Here is a 23,190-nt window from a genome sequence, read left to right as displayed (position 1 = left end):
AAAGTATTCACCCCCCTTGGCATTTTTCCTATTTTGTTGCCTTACAACCTGGAGTTAAAATAGATTTTTGGGGGGTTTGTATAATTTGATTTACACAACATGCCTACCACTTTGAAGATGTAAAATATTTTTTATTGTGAAACAAACAAGAAATAAGACAAAAAATATAGAAAATTGAGCATGCATAACTATTTACCCACCCAAAGTCAATTCTTTGTAGAGCCACCTTTTGCAGCAGTTACAGCTGCAAGTCTCTTGGGGTATGTCTCTATAAGCTTGGCACGTCTAGCCACTGGGATTTTGCCCATTCTTCAAGGCCAAACTGCTCCAGCTCCTTCAAGTAGGATGGGTTCCGCTGGTGTACAGCAATCTTTAAGTCATACCACAGATTCTCAATTGGATTGAGGTCTGGGCTTTGACTAGGCCATTTCAAGACATTTAAATGTTTCCCCATAAACCAGTCGAGTGTTGCTTTAGCAGTATGCTTAGGGCCATTGTACTGCTGGAAGGTGAACCTCCGTCCCAGTCTCAAATATCTGGAAGACTGAAACAGGTTTCCCTCAAGAATTTCCCTGTATTTATCACCATCCATCATTCCTTCAATTCTGACCAGTTTCTCAGTCCCTGCAGATGAAAAACAACCCCAATGCATGATGCTGCCACCACCATGCTTCACTGTGGAGATGGTGTTCTCAGGGTGATGAGAGGTGCTGGATTTGAGCCAGACATAACGTTTTCCTTGATGGCCAAAAAGCTCAATTTTAGTCTGGTCTGACCAGAGTACCTTCCTCCATATGTTTGGGGAGTCTCCCAAATGCCTTTTGGCAAACACAAAGTGTTTGCTTATTTTTTTCTTTAAGCAATGGCTTTCTTTCTGGCCGCTCCTCTGTAAAGCCCATCTCTGTGGAGTGCACAGCTTAAAGTGGTCCTATGGACAGATACTCCAATCTCCACTGTGGAGCTTTGCAGCTCCTTCAGGGTTATCTTTGGTCTCTTTGTTGCCTCTTTGATTAATGCCCTCCTTGCCTGGTCTGTGAGTTTTGGTGGGCGACCCTCTGTTCGCAGGTGTGTTGTGGTGCCATATTCTTTCCATTCTGGAATAATGGATTTAATGGTGCTCCGTGGGATGTTGAAAGTTTCAGATATTTTTTTTAACCCAACCCTGATCTCTTCTTCTCCACAACTTTGTCCCTGACCTGTTTGGAGAGCTCCTTGGTCTTCATGGTGCCGCTTGCTTGGTGGTGCCCCTTGCTTTGTGGTGTTGCAGACTCTCAACCTCAGATGTTTGTTTTGAATGTAATGTTAATTATGCAGAAAAATATGTTGGCAGGACAAGGTAAGTATGTTTGTGGATATGGAAGTCAGTGATTTATGTTTACTATATGTTAATGAGGCAATATAAATGTGATGTGACTAAAATGAAAGGGAATTTATTTGACTAAAATGGCCCACTGTTTGTCATTTTGTCAATAACTAGTCTAAATCATTATTCAATTTACAAAAATGTGACTAAGACTTAATTATATTTTAGTCAAAATTACTAAGACTAGACAATCTAAAAAAAGAGTCAAAATTAATACTGGTGTGTATAGGAGAGTGGCACATGGATGCTGTGGTTGCATCTGCATATGAAAGGGCCCTGTAGTTACTGGAGCCAGAGTCATCCCACCACTATTCTGTTCTGTTCCACAGCCACAGTCTCTCTATTAGACTGACTCATCTGTGACACTATCCTCTCAAATGGCATCTTACACTCAATCAGGAATGTGTTTGTGTGTGTGGGATTTTGTGTGCGTGTGTTTGTGTGTATGCACCTGAGAGTGTGGACTCCTCATTGCAGGTCTTGTCACTGTCTGCGTCCTCCTGTCCATCTGCGTTCTGGTGTTTGTGTTGCAAGCTGAGTTTGTGACACACCTCGAATGCCTGGCCCACTGTCCGCACAATACGCATGGCCTGGGACTGGAGAGAGGAGGAGTTGGGAGAGAGAAAGACAGAGAGAGAGAACATGATAATATAAAATCCATGTACACAAACAACAAGTCCGCAGTCAAAATTGGCAAAAAACATTGAAATGCATTTCCACAGGTCAGTGGGGTGAAACAGGGATGCAGCTCGATCCCCACTCTCTTGAACATATACATCAACGAATTGGCTAGGGCACTAGAACAGTCTGCAGCACCCGGCCTCACACTGCCAGAATCTGAAGTCAAATATCTATTGTTTGCTGATGATCTGGTGATTCTGTCCCCAACCAAGGAGGGCCTACAAGCAGCACCTAGATCTTCTGCACAGATTCTGTCAGACCTGGGCCTTGACAGTAAATCATAGCAATACAAAAATAATGGTGTTCCAAAAAAGGTCCAGTGGCCAGGACCACAAATACAAATTACATCTAGAAACCGTTGCCCTAGAGCACACAAAAAACGAAACCTTCCTCGGCCTAAACATCAGCACCACAGGTAACTTCCACAAAGCTGTGAACGTAAAATGTAAAACAACAAATAATGCATGCAGAGCAGAATTAGGCAGATATCAGCAAATGATCAAAATCCAGAAAAGAGACTCTCAATTCTACTACCGTCTAAAAGGAAGCGATTCCCAAACTTTCCATAACAAAGCCATTAACTACAGTGAGATTAACCTAGAGAAGATTCACCTAAGCAAGCTGGCCCTGGGGCTCTGTTCACAAACACAAACAGACCCACAGAGACCCAGGACAGCAACAGCAACACAATTAGACCCAAACAGATCATGAGAAAACAAAAAGATAATTACTTGACAGATTGGAAAGAATTTACCAAAAAACTGAGCAAAAAGGAACGCTATTTTGCCCTAAACAGACAGTACACAGTGGAAGAAAACCTGACCACTGTGACTGACCCAAAATAAAGGAAAGCTTTGACTATATACAGACTCAGTGAGCATAGCCTTGCAATGGAGTCGGGCCGCCATAGGCAGACCTGGCTCTCAAGAGAAGACAGGCTATGTGCACACTGCCCAAAAAATGAGCTGAGCAGCCTTTCGGGTTATGTCGATAAAGGACTCGTTTCACTGTGGTTATAGATACAGTGAGGGAAAAAAGTATTTGATCCCCTGCTGATTTTGTACGTTTTCCCACTGACAAAGAAATTATCAGTCTATAATTTTAATGGTAGGTTTATTTGAACAGTGAGAGACAGAATAACAACAGAAAAATCCAGATAAACGCATGTCAAAAATGTTATAAATTGATTTGCATTTTAATGAGGGAAATAAGTATTTGACCCCCTCTCAATCAGAAAGATTTCTGGCTCCCAGGTGTCTTTTATACAGGTAACGAGCAGAGATTAGGAGCACACTCTTAAAGGGAATGCTCCTAATCTCAATTTGTTACCTGTATAAAAGACACCTGTCCACAGAAGCAATCAATCAATCAAATTCCAAACTCACCACCATGGCCAAGACCAAAGAGCTCTCCAAGGATGTCAGGGACAAGATTGTAGACCTACACAAGGCTGGAATGGGCTACAAGACCATCGCCAAGCAGCTTGGTGAGAAGGTGACAACATTTGGTGCGATTATTCGCAAATGGAAGAAACACAAAAGAACTGTGAATCTCCCTCGGCCTGGGGCTCCATGCAAGATCTCACCTCGTGGAGTTGCAATGATCATGAGAACGGTGAGGAATCAGCCCAGAACTACACGGGAGGATCTTGTCAATGATCTCAAGGCAGCTGGGACCATAGTCACCAAGAAAACAATTGGTAACACACTACGCCATGAAGAACTGAAATCCTGCAGTGCCCGCAAGGTCCCCCTGCTCAAGAAAGCACATATACATGCCCGTCTGAAGTTTGCCAATGAACATCTGAATGATTCAGAGGACAACTGGGTGAAAGTGTTGTGGTCAGATGAGACCAAAATAGAGCTCTTTGGCATCAACTCAACTCGCCGTGTTTGGAGGAGGAGGAATGCTGCTTATGACCCCAAGAACACCATCCCCACCGTCAAACATGGGGGTGGAAACATTATGCTTTGGGGGTGTTTTTCTGCTAAGGGGACAGGACAACTTCACTGCATCAAAGGGACGATGGGCGGGGCCATGTACCGTCAAATCTTGGGTGAGAACCTCCTTCCCTCAGCCAGGGCATTGAAAATGGGTTGTGGATGGGTATTCCAGCATGGCAATGACCCAAAACACACGGCCAAGGCAACAAAGGAGTGGCTCAAGAAGAAGCACATTAAGGTCCTGGAGTTGCCTAGCATGTCTCCAGAACTTAATCCCATTGAACATCTGTGGAGGGAGCTGAAGGTTCGAGTTGCCAAACGTCAGCCTCGAAACCTTAATGACTTGGAGAAGATCTGCAAAGAGGAGTGGGACAAAATCCCTCCTGAGATGTGTGCAAACCTGGTGGCCAACTAGAAGAAACGTCTGACCTCTGTGATTGCCAACAAGGGTTTTGCCACCAAGTACTAAATCATGTTTTGCAGAGGGGTCAAATACTTACTTCCCTCATTAAAATGCAAATCAATTTATACCATTTTTGACATGTGTTTTTCTGGATTTTTTTGTTGTTATTCTGTCTCTCCCTGTTCTAATAAACCTACCATTAAAATTATAGACTGATCATTTCTTTGTCAGTGGGCAAACGTACAAAATCAGCAGGGGATCAAATACTTTTTTCCTCACTTTTTTCCTCACTGTACTGATTGATTTGCACTTTTCACACCAAAGCATGTTCATCTCTAGGAGATAGAATGCGTCTCCTTCCTGAGCGGTATGACGGCTGCGTGGTCCCATGGTGTTTATACTTGCGTATATAGTTCTTGACTGATTTCTTTGGATTTTCCCATGATTTCCCCAACAAAGAGGCACTGAGTTTGAAGGTAGGCATTGAAATACATCCACAGGTACACCTCTAACTGACTCAAATGATGTCAATTAGCCTATCAGAAACTCTAAAGCCATGACATCATTTTCTGGAATGTTCCAAGCTGTTTAAAGGCACAGTCAACTTAGTGAATGTAAACTTCTGATCCACTGGAATTGTGATAGAGTGAATTATAAGTGAAATAATCTCTCTGTAAACAATTGTTGGAAAAATGACTTGTGTCATGCACAAAGTAGATGTCCTAACTGACTTGCCAAAACTATAGTTTATTAACAAGAAATTTGTGGAGTGTTTGAAAAATGAGTTTTAATGACTCCAATCTAAGTGTATGTAAACTTCCGACTTCAACTGTATAAACAGGTCAACATTCACAATGCCGCGGGCCAGACGGATTACCAGGACATGTACTCAAATCATGCGTAGAGCAACTTGCAAGTGTCTTCACTGACATTTTCAACCTCTCTAACTGAGTCTGTAATACCTACATGTTTCAAGCAGACCACCATATTCCCTGTGACCAAGGAAGCGAAGGTAACCTTCCTAAATGATTACCACCCTGTAGCATACCCTTTGGTAGCCTTGAAGTGCTTTGAAAGGCTGGTCATTGCACACATCAACAGCATCATTCTGGATACCCTAGACCCACTCCAATTCGCATACCGCCCCAACAGATCCACAGATGACGCAATTTCACTTCACACTGCCCTTTCCCATCTGGACAAAAGGACACCTATGTGAGAATGCTGTTCATTGACTACAGCTCAGCGTTCAACACCAAAGTGCCCACAAAGCATCACAAAGCTAAGGACTCTGGGACTAAACATCTCCCTCTGCAACTGGATCCTGGACTTCCTGACGGGCCTCCTCAGGTGGTAAGGGTAGGCAACAACATGTCTGCCACGCTGATCCTCAACACTGGGGCCCCTCAGGGTTGTGTGCTTAGTCCCTTCCTGTACTCCCTGTTCACCCACGACTGCATGGCCAAACACGACTGCAACATTAAGCTTGCTGAAGACACAACAGCGGTAGGCCTGATTACCGACAACGACGAGACAGCCTATGGGGAGGAGGTCAGAGACCGGGCACTTTGGTGCCAGGACAACAACCTCTCCCTCAATGTGAGCAAGACAAAGGAGATGATCGTGGACTACAAGAAAAGGCAGGCAAACAGTCCCCCATTAACTTTGGTGGGGCTATAGTGGAGCGGGTTGAGATTTTCAAGTTCCTTGTTGTCCACATCACCAACAAACTATCATGGTCCAAACACACCAAGACAGCTGCGAAGAGGGCACGACAACACCTTTTCCCCCTCAGGAGACGGAAAAGATTTGGAATGTGATACTCAAAAAGTTCTACAGCTGCACCATTGAGAACTGCTCGGCATCTGACCGTAAGACGCTACAGAGAGTAGTTTGTACGGCCCAGTACATCACTGGGGCCAAGCTTCCTGCCATCCAGGACTTATATACTAGGCGGTGTCAGAGGAAAGCCCAAAAAATTGTCAAAGACTCTAGTCACCCAAGTCATAGACCGTTCTCTCTGGTACCGCACTTGCAAGCAGTACCGGAGTGCCAAGTCTAGGACCAAAAGGCTCCTTAACAGCTGCTACCCCATGCCATAAGACTGCTGAACAATTAATCAAATGTCCACACAGACTATTTACATTGACACCCCCCCATTTGTTTTTACACTGCTGCTACTCACTGTTCATTATCTATGCATAATCACTTTACCCCTACCTACATGTACAAATGACCTCGACTAACCTGAACCCCCGCACATTGACTCAGTACCGGTAACACCCGGAATATAGCCTTGTTATTGTTATTTTATTGTGTTACTTTTAATAATTTTTTACCTTAGATTATTTGGTAAATATTTTCTAAACTCTTCTTGAACTGCATTGTTGGTTAAGGGCTTGTAAGTAAGCATTTCACTGTAAGGTCTACACCTGTTGAATTCGGCGCATGTGACAAATACATTTCGATTTTTAATTTGATTTGTGTGTGTGTAGCCTGACAGTAATGACTTTTCAGGCCAAGCAGAGAAAGAGAGTACATTTCCATTCATACAATGCCTAGCGCACGCAGACACACACAGTTAAATTGCAGGAGCAGCACTAGCATTGCTAGCATCGTTAGCCTTTTTAGAAACCTTAGCCTAGATAAAGGACCAGCATTGGAACAGCACCTTAATGTTAAAGTGTCATAATGACTCTCGCTGTCTAACTGCAGAGTCTTTGTTCTGTTGCCCTCCAATTCGGCATGTCAATTAACAGCCATTATGGCTCAACAGTTGTCCAGAAAGTCGTTAACACAGACAGGGCTGGGGTGCAACTGTGACCGTTCTGCACAATAACAAGGGGAACAACTGAGGAAAATGCATTACATTTGGAGGATTTTTTTCAGCTCTCATCCTCTTCTAGTGTTCTATGAGTCTTTGAGGATGAATTAATAAGTCATGTAGGCTCACATCATTTATTTGGAACTTAAACAGATTGATGAGTATTTGCATGGGGTCAAATAGAATCTGTGTTAGCCAATCGCTGGCTCAGTCTTTTTATTTTTTTATTTCACCTCTATTTAACCAGGTAGGCCAGTTGAGAACAAGTTCTCATTTACAACTGCGACCTGGCCAAGATAAAGCAAAGCAGTGCGACAAAAACAACAACACAGAGTTACACATAAACAAACACAGTCAATAACACAATAGAAAAGAAAAATAGAAAAATCTATGTACAGTGTGTGCAAATGTAGAAGAGTAGTGAGGTAGGCAATAAATAGAGGCGAAATAATTACAATTTAGCATTACTACTGGAGTGATAGATGTGCAAGTGCATCCATCACGCAGTCTCCTGGGTGATGGATGCCCACAGTTATACCTCTTGGTCCATGCCAGTGCACTGTGTCTGAGATTGGCAGAGAGAGTGGCAACTGGCAATTGATGGGAGGGATATCACACACACACACACACACACACACACACACACACACACACACACACACACACACACACACACACAGAAAGCACTCTCCCCTTGGTCCAGGCCTCTGGTCTCTAATGGGTATTTCCTGCAGGTCTCCCCCTCAATTAACTGTCTGTGATGGAGACAGCCTCGTTAATTACAGTGTGATGAAGACACAACCATTATGAAACCAGGATGGCGCCGGAAGAGATGGCTGCCGTTTTACGGGTTCCAATTGTGCAATTGTGCTATTGTGTGTGTTTCTTTGCGTTATTTGTAACTTATTTTGTACATAATGTTTCTGCCACCGTCTCTTATGACTGAAAAGAGCTTCTGGATATCAGGACAGCGATTACTCACCTCGTACTGGACGAACATTTTTTCTTTAACGAGTCGGACGCAAAGGATTTACTTCAGACACCCGACAAGGCCCAAATCCCCGTCATTCACAGGAATTAGAGACAGAGATATCGGAGACGTAGGTCGGGGTGCCTTGTAAGGATCCGAAGGCGAAGGAGTAATCCCCCTCTACCATCAGTCCTATTAGCCAACGTGCAATCATTGGACAACAAAGTGTATGAGCTCCGTTCAAGACTATTCTACCAATGGGACATTAAAAACTGTAATATCTTATGTTTCACCGAGTCATTGCTGAATGACGACATGAATAATATAAAGCTGGCTGGGTTTTCGGTCCATTGGCAGGATAGAACAGCTGCCTCCGGTAAGACAAGGTGTGGCGGTCTGTGTCTATTTGTAAATAACTGGTGCACTATATCTAATTTTAAGGAAGTCTTGAGGTTTTGCTTGCCTGAGGTAGAGTATCTCATGATAATCTGTAGACCACACTATTTACCAAGAGAGTTTTCATCTATATTTCTTGGAGCTGTCTATTTACCACCACATGATAATGGCGTCGGAGGGGAGGGCTGTCGTCTAATCGGCTCTTAACCAACCACACTATTTTGTTAGGTTTTTCGTGTAGTTTGTAACTTGTTTTGTACAATATGTTGCTGCTACCGTCTCTTATGACTGAAAAGAGCTTCTGGACATCAGAACTGGGATTACTCACCTCAAATTGGATGAGGAGTTCTTCTTCAATGAGTTGAATGCGAGGGATATACTACAGACACCTGACCAGGCCCAGATCCCTGTGATTCGCTGAAAAATGAAACATAGGTTTCGCGGAAAGAGATCAGGATGCCTTATGAGGATCAGGAGACGAGTGGCTAATCTAATCTTGCCTTCTATTCTGCTAGCTAAAGTTCAATCGCTGGAAAATAAATGGGATGAACTGAAAGCACAAATATCCTACCAACGGGACATTAAAAATGGTAATATCTTATGTTTCACAGAGTAGTGGCTGAATGACGTTAAGAACATATAGCTGGCGGGTTATACAATCTACCGGCAAGACAGAACATCAGCCTCTGGTAAGACACGGGATGGGGGCCTATGCATATTTGTAAACAATAGCTGGTGCACGATATCTAAGGAAGTCTCAAGATTTTGCTCGCCTGATGTAGAGTATCTCATGATAAGCTATAGATCACACTATCTACCTAGAGAGTTTTCATCTGTATTTTTCGTTGCTGTCTACATACCACAACAGACAGAGGCTGGCACTAAAACCACACTCAATGAGCTGTATTCGGCCATAAGAAAATAGGAAAATACTCATCCAGAGGTGGCACTCCTAGTGGCCTGGGACTTTAATGCAGGGAAACTTAAATCAGTTTCACCAAATTTCTATCAGCATGTTAAATGTGCAACCAGAGGGAAAGAAACCATAGACCAGCTTTACTCCACACACAGAAACGCATACAAAGCTCTCCCTCGCCCTCCATTTGGCAAATCTGACCATAATTCTATCCTCTTGATTCCTGCTTACAAGAAAAAATTAAAGCAGGAAGTACCAGTGAATCGGTCTATAAAAAAGTGGTCAGATGAAGCAGATGCTAAACTACAGGACTGTTTTGCTAGCGCAGACTGGAATATGTTGCAGGATTCTTCCGATGTCAATGAGGAGTACACCACATCAGTCATTGGCTTTATCAATAAGTGCATCGGCGACATCGACACACAGTGACTGTATGTACATACCCCAACCAGGAGCCATGGATTACAGGCAACATTCGCAATGAGCTAAAGGGTAGAGCTGCCACTTTCAAGGAGCGGGACTCTAACCTGGAAGCTAATAAGAAATCCCACTATGCCCTCTGATGAACCATCAAACAGGCAAAGCGTCAATACAGGACTAAGATCGAATCGTACTACACCGGCTCCGGTGTTACAGACTACAAAGGGAAGCACAGCCGAGAGCTGCCCAGTGACATAAGCCTACCATTCAAGCTAAATAACTTCTATGCTCGCGTTGAGGCAAGTAACACTGAAACATGCATGAGAGAGTCAGCTGTTCCGGATAACTGTGTGATCACGCTCTCTGCAGCCGCCAGACGGATTACCAGGACGTGTACTCCGCGCATGCGCAGACCAACTAGCAAGTGTCTTCACTGACATTTTCACCCTCTCCCTGTCTGAGTCTGTAATACTAACATGTTTCAAGCAGACCACCATAGTCCCTGTGCCCAAGAACACTAAGGTAACCTGCCTAAATGACTACCGACCAGTAGCACTCACGTCTGTAGCCATGAAATGCTTTGAAAGGGCTGGTCATGGCTCACATCAACACCATCATCCCAGAAACCCTATACCCACTCCAATTTGCATACCACCCCAACAAATCCACACATGATGCAATCTCTATTGCACTCCACAATGCTCTTTCCCACCTGGACAAAAGGAGCACCTATGTGAGAATGCTATTCATTGACTAAAGCTCAGCGTTCAATACCATAGTGCCCTCAAAGTTCTTCACTAAGCTAAGGACCCTGGGACTAAACAGCTCCCTCTGCAACTGGATCCTGAACTTCCTGATGGGTCACCCCCAGCTGGTAAGGGTAGGTAACAACACATCTGCCACGCTGATCCTCAACATGGGGGCCCATTAGGGGTGCGTGCTCAGTCCCCTCCTGTACTCCCGGTTCACCCATGACTGCATGGCCAAGCACAACTCCAACACCATCATTAAGTTTGCCGACGGCACAACAGTGGTAGGCCTGATCACCGACAACGATGAGACCTGACAGTGTGGTGCCAGGATTACAACCTCTCCCTCAACGTGATCAAGACAAAGGAGATGATTGTGGACTACAGAAAAAGGAGGAGAGAGCACGCCCCCGATTGGGCTGTAGTGGAGCAGTTTGAGAGCTTCAAGTTCCTTGGTGTCCATATCACCAACAAACTATCATGGTCCAAACACACCAAGACAGTCGTGAAGAGGGCATGACGACGCCTATTCCCCCTCAGGAGACTGAAAAGATTTGGCATGGGTCCTCAGATCCTCAAAAGGTTCTACAGCTGCAACATCGAGAGCACCCTGACTGGTTCCATCACTGCCTGGTATGGCAACTGCTCAGCCTCTGACCGCAAGGCACTACAGAGGGTAGTGCGTACTGCCTAGTACATCACTGAGGCCAAGCTTCCTGACATCCAGGACCTCTATACCAGGCGGTGTCAGAGGAAAGCCCAAATAATAAGACTCCAGCCACACTAGTCATAGACTGTTCTCTCTGCTACCGCACGGCAATTGGTACAGGAGCGCCAAGTCTAGGTCCAAAAGGCTTCTAAACAGCTTCTACCCCCAAGCCATAAGACTCCTGAACAGCTAATCAAATGGCTACCTGGACTATTTGCATTGTCCCCTCCCTCCTCCCCCATTTTTACACTGCTGCTTCTCTCTGATTATTATCCATGAATAGTCACTTTACCTCTACCTACATGTCCATATTACCTCAATTACCTCGACTAACCTGTGCCCCCACACATTGACTCTGTACCGGTACCCTGTATATAGCCTCGCTACTGTTATTTTATTGTTGCTCCTTAATTATTTTTAATTTTTCTTATTTTTTACTTCAGTTTATTTTGAATAAATACTTTAACACTTTTTTTTCTTAAAACTGCATTGGTGGTTAAGGGCTTGTAAGTAAGCATTTCACTGTAATATTCAGGGCATGTAACAAATAAAATGTGATTTGATTAATTAAACTGCTTTAAACTAATTACAGGAAGACAGCTAGAGAGGAGGGAGGGAAGAGGAATGGAGGACGAGAGAGGGAGGGAGAATGACATAATTAGGGATAGGGAGCAAAGGTGGAGAGGGTGTGTGTCTGTGTAAAATGGACAGATAAAGCAATGGAAATTCTCTTTTTATGGATTTACGATTTCAATGGTTCTACCATGCCATTTGACTTGTGGTGTGTGGCTTTGTTCACTGTACATCTGTGAATTCCTTTAAGAGACAAATAACTTTAACTTCAGCTTGAAACCAAAAGTACTCCCTATTCACTCTGTCTCTCTCTTAAACACATACTGGTTCTATGACTCATTACAGCATAGCTGTTAGTGTGGCTGGGTAGAGGTATGTAATGTGCGTGTACTGGGAGGTTTTCATATGGCAGGATACTGTTTAATACGTGCAGGTGGTGTTTTGGTACAGTACAGCCATGGGCCTACAGCACTTTATTACTGACACCCTCCAATGCACATTGCTTTGTGTCTCTCCATGCTAGAGTGACTGTGGATTAGAACACACAGTTTCGCTCTCTCCCTCTCTCTTACACAAGCACGCACGCAGGCAGGCAGGCAGGCAGGCAGGCACGCATGTGCGCACCCATACACACACACACACACAAACACAAACACAAACACACACCTACACACGCGCTCAGGAAAAGTGCTTTCCATCTCAATGGCCTCGGGCCAGAGCTGCCCAAGTGAATGTCAGTGTATTTCACTCCCCGATCTCCCAGGACTAAGGCTTTGAGTGTGTGTGTGTGTGTGTGTGTGTGTGTGTGTGTGTGTGTGTGTGTGTGTGTGTGTGTGTGTGTGTGTGTGTGTGTGTGTGTGTGTGTGTGTGTGTGTGTGTGTGTGTGTGCGTGCGGCATAGTTGATAGGGGGAGGGAGCGTGTGAGAGGGTTGTACAGGGCTGCTGCTATAGCCCCGTACAAAATGCACTCACACCACTGTCCCATGGACCTGCAAGCTATGCTCCAGCCAACATATAACAGACGCCGCACTACCCGCCATGCCAGACCATGCTCTCACCCACCTAGTCACTAGAACACGCTCCCTGGACAGAAACTTCCTAAAACTGCTGTCTGTATATGGAATAAACTTCCAGAGCACGTTATCGGTGACATCACAGTGGTCTTCAGGCCGTCAAATGCCGAGTGCATGGACACCTCCTGACCACACCACCATCCTGAAACACAACCCCACTGACCACTTCCCACTAACCGCTGAGCTGCAGTGAACCATATGATAGGGCGACTGGATTTGACTTCATATTTGATTTGGCTATTGTTCACAATTCCAACCATTAATTAAAACAAATTCAAATAAAGAGCTGGAGAGAAAGAGGGAGTGTGAATTTCTTTGGTACATTTAGCAATCATGACTGGACATGGCTCAGTCATGTAAATGGTACTGTGGAAAACCATGTCATGCAAGAGAGGAAAGAGAGAGAGCAAAAAGAGATAAAGTGTGTGTCTATCTCACCTTCTTCTTGGACTTGAAGACGTTACAGCGGAAGACGTTATTCTGTCCATCTCTGGCGATGTAGCTGAAGATCTTCAGGTCCTGGGAGTCATGAGATACATAGAAGATCCTACAGGACAGAAACAGAGGAAATAGATAAACAACCAAAAGTTACCAAAGTGCTGAACCCTAATTTAAAATATGTTTGTGTTACTCAACCTCTCACGTAAATCTCCCATTTACATCAATGGAAGACAGCGAGTAATCACAAACTAGCTATCACAGTTTTTATAGAATAACTAGAATACCAAACAAGTGTAATATAATTGTGTTGAATTGAGACTAGAGGCTGCTTACATAATGACATTTACACTATATATACAAAAGTATGTGGACACCCTTTCTAATTAGTGGAACCCTGATATTTCATCCACACCTGTTGCTGAGCACACAGCCAAGCAATCTCCATAGACAAATATTGGCAGTAGAAAGGCCTTACTGAAGAGCTCAGTGATTTTCAATGTGGCATTGTCATTGGATGCCACCTTTCCAACAAGTCAGTTCATCAAATTTCTGCCCTGCTAGAGCTGTACCGGTCAACTGTAAGTGCTGTTATTGTGAAGTGGAAATGTCTAAGTGGAAAAGTCTGGTAGGCCACACGAGCTCACAGAACAGGACAGCTAAAAATTGTCTGTCCTAGGTTGCAACACTCACTACCTCTGAAGTGGTGAATCACTCATCACCATCTGGCAGTCCGACGGACAAATCTGGGCTTGGCGGATGCCAGGAGTACGCTACCTGCCGCAATGCATAGTGCGAACTGTAAAGTTTGGTGGAGGAGGAATAATGGTCTGAGGCTGTTTTCATGGTTCGGTCTAGGCCCCTTAGTTCCAGTGAAGGGAAACCTTAACGCTACAGCATACAATGACATTCTAGACGATTCTGTGCTTCCAACATTGTGGCAACAGTTTGGGGAAGGCCCTTTCCTGTTTCAGCATGACAATGTCCTCGTGCACAAAACGAGATCCATACAGACATGGTTTGTTGAGATCGGTCTGGAAGAACTTCACTGACCTGCACAGAGCCCTGACCTCAACCCCATCGAACACCTTTGGGATGAATTGGAAAGCAGACTGCGAGCCAGGCCTAATCGCCCAACATCAGTGCCTGACCTCACTAATACTCTTGTGGCTCAATTGAAGCAAGTTCCAACATCTAGTGGAAAGCTTTCCCAGAAGAGTGGAGACTGTTATAGCAGCAATGGGAGGTCCAACTCCATATTAATGCCTATGATTTGGGAATGAGATATTCAACGAGAAGGTGTCCACAAACTTTTGGCCATGTAGTGTATCTGTCTGATTCAACAACGACAGCCCAGTCAGACAGTCCCGTTCTCTGCTTTTTTTCCTAATTGCTCTTTAAATGCTAAACGTCAATGAGCCCGAGGTAGAAAACATCACACACACATGATCACACACATGAACACACAAACACACACACAAACACACATACACTCCCTTCCAGACAAATCAGAGGACAGCTCCCGCTGTGAGAGAAACTAAACACAACCTTTCAGAACTGTGTATGTCATGCCAGGGGCCTTGCTGATATCCCCTAACTTCTTGGTGGCTCCAGTTTGTTATTTCCCTGCCTGCACTACACTATGCCTCACCATGCCGACAGTGATGTAGGTCCTGGTGTGGTGATTAGCACAGAGAGTGCCACAAAGACCGGGACAGCCAAAGCTATCCGGGATCACACACACACACACACACACACACACACACACACACACACACACACACACACACAGGGCTATTTGGAAATAGCCATGGGATGTTTTAATATCATCAACATCATTGAAACTATATATATATATGTAAATGTGAATCATTGTAGCTACTTTTTAAGTAAACACCTGCAGTAAAGTAAATACCACACCCTAGGTGATTTACTGTGGTTACAGTATGGAATTCACAACAACATTTTTGTTAGCTAGATATCTTATAACTATTAAGTTAACTGTATAAAATGTGCTAAATGCTCTGCAGTTTTGCATTTGGTGTGCTAGGTAACTTAATAAATATCTGGCTGGTTAGCTTCTTGCAAAATCAAGCTTCTCTTGGTAACAGCAGAGAATCCCATCCTGGATCAAGAGCCTTCCTTTCCAATATATATATTGTGTGTGCAGCAAACTATGAGTAGTATTTTCTTTGTTACTTGTATGACTTTATAAGCTGGGATGTCTGTTCTGCAACAACAAAAATATATCACCCGTTGTGTTCAGTATCACTGAATATACTGGGATGGTATGACAATCTGGATACCCTCTCTCTCACACACACACACACACACACACACACACACACACACACACACACACACACACACACACACACACACACACACACACACACACACACACACACACACACACACACACACACACACACACCACTTTTAATAGCGGAACAGGTTGATATGGTGATATAATGTCACAGTGATTTAGTGATGTGCCTTTGTTTACTCTTTGTTTATATCTGCTATGAAATATGCTGCAGATAAGCCAGCTGCTAAGAGGCTCTGCAGTCCGCAGTACCCTGTCATCACACACACACACACACACACACACACACACACACACACACACACACACACACACACACACACACACACACACACACACACACACACACACACACACACGCTCTGAGAGAAAGAGAGATACAGTAACTTATAGTAACCAAATTGTTTCAATATTTTCCCCTCTATCCTGCCAGATAGAGCTGTATGTGTGTTTGTGTGAGTGTGAGTGTGTGTGTGTGTGTGTGTGTGTGTGTGTGTGTGTGTGTGTGTGTGTGTGTGTGTGTGTGTGTGTGTGTGTGTGTGTGTGTGTGTGTGTGTGTGTGTGTGTGTGTGTGTGTGTGTGTGTGTGTGTGTGTGTGTTTGTGTGTGTGTGTGTCCAGACAGATTCGACTGTAATTAGCGCAAACAGCAGAGGAGAGATGGCAGCCAACATACAGCATATCAGCATCATGATCTCTTAGCATTCATTACAGGATATGACTATAACCACAGACAGACCACACTGTGAGGCCTTCACAATCTCTTACAGACAGGATATTACAACCTGCTTTAACCTGTTCTTATCCTCTGGAAAAGCATAACATCTAATCATAAAAGATTCAAGTGAACTTTTACTACATAGTTGGTTAAAATATCTAAAGTGTAGGAGAACATGATGAAAGATGGATGTGAACTAAAGTTAAAAATGGCGGTTTTGGTCAAGATAACATGTGAATGTAAATACGTTTCACATCTGGTGGTGGAGTCCAATAGTGTCAGCCCACAGTCTGACTCCATACGCTGGCAGTGGAGCATAAACTACTGTAGTGCTCTTACTTTAAAACACCTAAGAATATCTGTTTTTAAACTTATGCTCTTAGTGTAGAATGGCTATGAATATCTGCTTGTTTTTGTTTGTCTGCGTACGATTTGTGCTATGAATATCTGCTCTTAAGGCCTGCTTTGTTGTGATCACTCTGACCTGTACAGAAGATATTTTTTTTATACACACACAGACACACATACGCACGCACGCACACACACTCATGCACGCACGCACGCACGCACGCAATCACACACACACACACACACACACACACACACACACACACACACACACACACACACACACACACACACACACACACACACACACACACACACACACACACACGTAGAGAGAGAGAAGAGGCTCTTGAGGGAGGGAGGGAGGCAGGAGGAGGTTTCAGAGGAAGAGGAAGGAGACAGAGAGAGTGTGTGATAGAGATAGGAGGATGAAGACCAGGGGGAATCTCAATATTAAGTCTCAAATTAACAGCCCTCCCCCACTGCTCCTCCTGTCCTCTTCTCCACTTCTCTGTGACAGATCTAATGAGACCTGGGTTCATCCTTTCCACTCTTCCTGTCCTCCCAGCCAGTTAAGTGACCCCTGTAGACAGATGGACGCGACAGGAGTGAGGGAGAGAGCGAGTGTGTAGCACAGAACTGCTCTCACACTACTCCATCTCCGTGTCAAACACAGACAAACCCAGAGATAAACATACACTGCAAGAACTCATCTCTATCATCCTCCTCTGTTTGCTGTCCTTCACTCTGAAGAGACGGAGCCAGCGGTGATGTGTGTGTACAATACAGCCCCCCATGCCTAATTGACTAGCAGCTTGTGTTGAGGTTTATACTGTATCCTGTCAGAGCTGGAATGAGCTGATAATGACTCAATACACTTCATGGGGATAACAATTACAATGTGGGTGTGTGTGTGGAAGGTTATATTGAGCAGAATAACAGCTCAATGATGGTGGTCAACAGAGAAATGCATCCTATTCCATTAAGCAACAACAAAGACAAACCTCCCCACCAGATGACACACTGCACTAATTCATCCCCTGGGAGACAAACACATGCTCACACAATATGGAGATGTTAGTAGAGTAATGCCATGTCATAGAGAGGACTGCTTGTAGTACACATAACACTGCATAGCCCAGGGTTGGTCTGTTTTAGGCTTTTGGTCCAGCAAATCAAAGCCCCCTTCCCCCATAGACCTTATCATATCCTATTACATAGCTATTCTCAGGTGTCTCAAATCTCTCCTCACATTGACTGATATCAGATGAAGGTCACATGTGCCATAGAGATCGCACAAAGCGCAACAACTTACGGTAAATCGTGTGTGTGTTTTCTGTGTGTGTTGGTGTATGTGTGGAGCTTGCCTAGTTAAATAAAGGTTCAATATTTTTTATTTTTTTTATAAAAATAAAAAAATGTGTGGAGCTCTTTTTTTCTCCTGCAACTCAACCACATGTCTGTCTGTCTGTCTGTCTGTCTGTCTGTCTGTCTGTCTGTCTGTCTGTCTGTCTGTCTGTCTGTCTGTCTGTCTGTCTGTCTGTCTGTCTGTCTGTCTGTCTGTCTGTCTGTCTGTCTGTCTGTCTGTCTGTCTGTCTGTCTGTCTGTCTGTGATCTCCAGTGAGTAAAAAAGCCAGATAAAGAAGTAAGAAGATCAGATAAAGAGCAAAGGGCTTGTGTGGCACACATGAGATCCCCAAGCCTCTAGTCCCAAACCCCATACCAGCTTCTGTAGATGAGACTGGCTTGCTCGCTGTAGAATGTGATCAGAGCTTTGAGAGTGACTCCAAGGTCATCCATGGAGCTCTGCTTATGCGAGAGAGAGAGAGAGAGAGAGAGAGAGAGAGAGAGAGAGAGAGAGAGAGAGAGAGAGAGAGAGAGAGAGAGAGAGAATGTATATTGACATAATATGACATTTGAAATATCTTTATTCTTTTGGAACTTTTGGAAGTGTAATGTTTACTGTTCATTTTTTATTTCTATTTTGTTTATTATCTATTTCACTTGCTTTGTTTACCATGCCAATAAAGCCCCTTAAATTGATAGAGAGAGCGGGAGAGAGAGAGAAAAAAAACTGTACTAAACAACTTGTTGGTGCAGAGGCACTGACAAAGCTGATATATGTTCTGTGGCTATTCCATTCTGTGTAACAGAGATACCATAAATTATGTTAGGTAAGTAAAACTGGGCTGTTAAGGTTCCATGGACTAGTGGCATTTTTAGGGTTTATCTGTTTCAGGGATTTTCAGATATAATCACATCCATATTTCACAGCTCTCTGTACGTGCTCCAAATTGACACTTAAAATAAGATTTTTCTCAACAACTTTTGTATATGGTCCCATACTATAATCTATTATAATACTAGAATATATGTCTGCCAATAGCTACCACTTACTGACGGTGTTACTAGAGTACACTGTTAACACCCTCCATTATTGGCTTACACCATCTGTGGTCCCTAGGAGGTGAGAGTCTGGGTGATTTACCCTGTCAGTGAAGAGATACAGTACTGTACTGTAGGGCTCTGAGCTGTGATATGAGAGAGAGTGTATATAAATAAAGCAAACAGTTTGTTTGTCTAAGCAAGATTACACGGTGAGATTATCTTGATTAAATAATCATGGTGGCATTAAGATCACTGGAGCATCCTGTACACACACACATACACACATCCATCTCATTTCAGGAAACGCCTCTGTGAAAAGTGTCAGTTTGTTTACCTTTCATCTCTGGACGCTTATAATGTATAAACGCGAACACGGTTGGTATCGTAAGTATTCAACCCCCTTGGATTTTTTTCACATTTTATTGTGTTACAAAGTGAAATTAAAATGGATTTAATTGTAATTTTTGGCAACCATCTACACAGAATACTCTGTAATGTCACAGTGGAAAACATTTTGACATTTCTTACAAATTTATGAAAAATGGAAAATGAAAAAAAAAAATTCACCCCCTTGAGTCAATACAAGTAATACATTCAATAAATAAAAACGTTGGTAGTGATTACAGCTGTGAGACTTCTTGGGTTAGCCTTGCACATCTGGATTGTGCAATATTTGACCGTTATTCTTTAAAAATGTATTCAACCTCTCAAGGTGTTGGGGGTCATGGCTAGCCAAGCAGATTTAAGTCTAAACTGTAACTTGGCCACTCAGGAACATTCATTGTCTTCTTGGTAAGCAACCCCAGTGTAGATTTGGCTTTGTGTTGTAAGGTATTGTCTGGTGTAAAGCAGAATGAAGGAGGTTTTTTTCTGTGTTGTGTTAGATTTGCCCCAAACATAAGGCTTTGCATTTAGGCCAAAAAGTGTATTCCTTAAAGTCCCCAATGGCCTCATGGTGACATCTCTGAGCAGTTTCCTTCCTGTCCTGCAGCTCAGTTCAGAAGGACAACTGTATATTTGTTGTGTCTGTGTGGTTTAATACATCATCCACAGCATAATTATTAACCTGACCAGGCTTAAAGAGATATTCAATGTCTGATTTGTTATTGTTAGCCATCAACCAATCACTGCCCTTCTTACTAATGAGCCATGAGTCATTTTACATTTTAGTCATTTAGCAGACACTCTTATCCAGAGCGACTTACAGTAGTGATTGCATACATTTCATGCATTTTATTTTTGTATTTTTTTTGTACTGGCCCCCCCTGGGAATCGAACCCACAACCCTGGCGTTGCACACACCATGCTGGCATTGCAAACACCATGCTCTACCAACTGTAAGTCCCCCCTTACATGCTCAGGTAACCTACTTTTTGAAGTGATTTGTTTGACAATAAGATGAAAACATCCATGACTGGTTGTGTTCATGCCAAATTAAAAGGTAATAAAAAACATGTTACCTTTAAATTAAATGTCTTTACTATTAGGCCCATAAAAACATTTAGTGCACAGAGTGAGTCCATGTAACTTATTATGTGATTTCTTAAGCCAAATTTTACTCCTGAACTTATTTAGGTTTGCCTAAACAAAGGGGGTGAATACTTATGCAACGACTATATTTTAGTTCTTTAATTTGTATTCATTTGTAAACAATTGTATAATTTTATTGTAACTTTGACATTATGAAGTATTTTGTGTAGATCACTGACAAAAAGATCAATTATATCCATTTCAATCTCACTTTGTAGCGCATAAAAATATTTAAAAAATCCAAGCGGGGTGAATACTTATGACACCCACTGTTTGTGGAATGTTCACTTCTTTTGAAACATGCCTAGCGCTGAAATATGTACTTTTGTTGTAAACAACTTACTGTATCTGATTACTCGTCACACGCTGGTTCCGGTATGTCACTGCAATAGACTAGGGTTAGTGAGAAAGTGTGGAACAATAACCAAAGCTTGATCAAAGGTATTTATCTACACTGCCCCACCCACCCCTTTAATTCTGTTATCAGGGTGTGGTAACCCCACAAATACAATAACAAAACCGCGTGTGTGTGTGTGTGTGTGTGTGTGTGTGTGTGTGTGTGTTTTCTGTAACCCAGTGGAAAGCCATGTTAGCAGGCTTCTGGCAATGCACACTGGGAATTAATCTGTGCCAGCTCCTTCACTTCCTCTCTGCTAATCTGAAAGTAATTACTCTATTAGGAAAATATAATAAGAAACACACACACACACACACACACACACACACACACACACACACACACACACACACACACACACACACACACACACACACACACACACACACACACACACACACACACACACACACACACACATATCTACAGAGAGAGAAAGATACAAAGAAAGAGAGTGAAGCTATGAAGACAAAGAAAGCCATAAAATAAAATAATGACACCAGCTGACATATTTGACAAATGCTTTTAAAATGTTTTGAAGAGAAGAGAATGAAGTCCAGGAGCTCAGGATGAAATATAAACCTGTGTGTCAGAGGACTGACAGATGATGATGGCTATTTCCTGGAAGCCATAGTGAGTTTTAGAAATATACTGTATATCCTGCCCCTGTTGACGATGTCTACAAATTGTGCATGTTTCTCTCTGAGTACATGTGTTTGTCCATGCCCATGCCCATGAGTGTGTGTGTGTGTGTGTGTGTGTGAGAGTTGTTTGCGAGTGTGTGTGTGCGTGTGTGTGTGTGTGTGTGTGTGTGTGTGTGTGTGTGTGTGTGTGTGTGTGTGTGTGTGTGTGTGTGTGTGTGTGTGTGTGTGTGATGTTTGCGGGCGAGTGTGTGTATACAGTAGTGCCTTCCCTGCATGTGATGTAAAACAAACATTCAGTCAGTCTGCAGAGTTCCTCTAGTCTTCATCAGCGTGTTGATTCACCAGACTGCTCTCGGACATCGGCTGCATAAGTAGAACACCCTGCTGTTGCTGTTTGTCCCTGATGCAGGGAACGCTACCAACCAATCACAAACACTCTGTTACTTTCCTTCTGCTATAGAGTGTTTGTAAGTGCATGCCTGAGCCTCCACACTTCCAAGGGCAGCCTCTCAGAGAGAAAGTGTGTGTGTAGCATTCTATAGGGTAGTGTAGGATCTACTTAGTGGTCAGTACCTCTGGCCCATGTCCAGCCATATCATAGATAGATGCCTAAAGATGCCAAATAGCAGAGTAGCTGGTCAGCAGAGCTGAGGTTACTGTATCACTAATCATCATTTTGACTTTGTATGCTTGCTGTGTGACCGACCTTTTGTCAGTGTAATTGCTGAGGAGGAATTGGCAGATATCTCCATGCGGAGAGGTACATGAGGACACGCATGCACGCACACACGCGCCAGAACTTGAGCCCCCACTCTGTGCTTCTGACGCACGCACGCACGCACACATACACACACACACACACACACGCACGCACACACACACACACCTACTACTTAACAACAGGAGAACAAACAATTTATACATTCTAAAACAGCTTGCAGCTTCAATCTTCCTGACAGAGATAGAAATTCAAGCATGAAGTACCCCCCACTCTGCTCTCCTCTGTAGCCCTGAGGCAGGCTGTGCTAGCTGCTAGCAAATACATATCTGATGTAGAGTCCTGCATTGGGCCGGATATCGGTGGTTCCCCGCAGTTGGCCTTAAAAAAAATCTGCTTTCGTTTGGAATGAAAACATTATTTCAAACCGTGGGTCAACTTACGGTTCAGAACACTTATATTGTGGGTCAAAAATCTTTTAAATCAAAATAATTGTCTTTTTTTTTTACAAACCCAGGTGCTTGTTGTGTTGCATAGGCTTTCATTAGTTAAGAAGGCTAATTAGGTCTTTTTTTTCAGAACGATTTGAGTTGTTGATATGCCGCATCTCATTATGAAAGTATCGTTGAAAATGTATTGCATGGTTTCATTTTCTCCAAATATTG

At 43.3% G+C, this 23,190-nt stretch overlaps 1 protein-coding gene across 2 annotated transcripts in view; it reads right to left on the bottom strand.

The window, feature by feature from the left end:
* Positions 1–23,190, bottom strand: part of LOC106584141 (carboxyl-terminal PDZ ligand of neuronal nitric oxide synthase protein) — a 241,671-nt gene that overhangs the window by 77,960 nt on the left and 140,521 nt on the right. For both annotated transcript variants that reach the window (XM_014169058.2, XM_014169057.2), the window contains exons 5-6: positions 13,459–13,567; positions 1,815–1,959 (exon numbers count right to left, since the gene is read on the bottom strand). In XM_014169058.2, the coding sequence (XP_014024533.1) occupies positions 1,815–1,959; positions 13,459–13,567 (254 nt within the window). The remainder of the gene's footprint in view (positions 1–1,814; positions 1,960–13,458; positions 13,568–23,190) is intronic.

The sequence above is a fragment of the Salmo salar genome, chromosome ssa23, assembly GCF_905237065.1.
Source record: "Salmo salar chromosome ssa23, Ssal_v3.1, whole genome shotgun sequence".
Lineage (NCBI taxonomy): Eukaryota > Metazoa > Chordata > Actinopteri > Salmoniformes > Salmonidae > Salmo > Salmo salar.
This window is presented reverse-complemented; position numbering and strand designations above follow the sequence as displayed.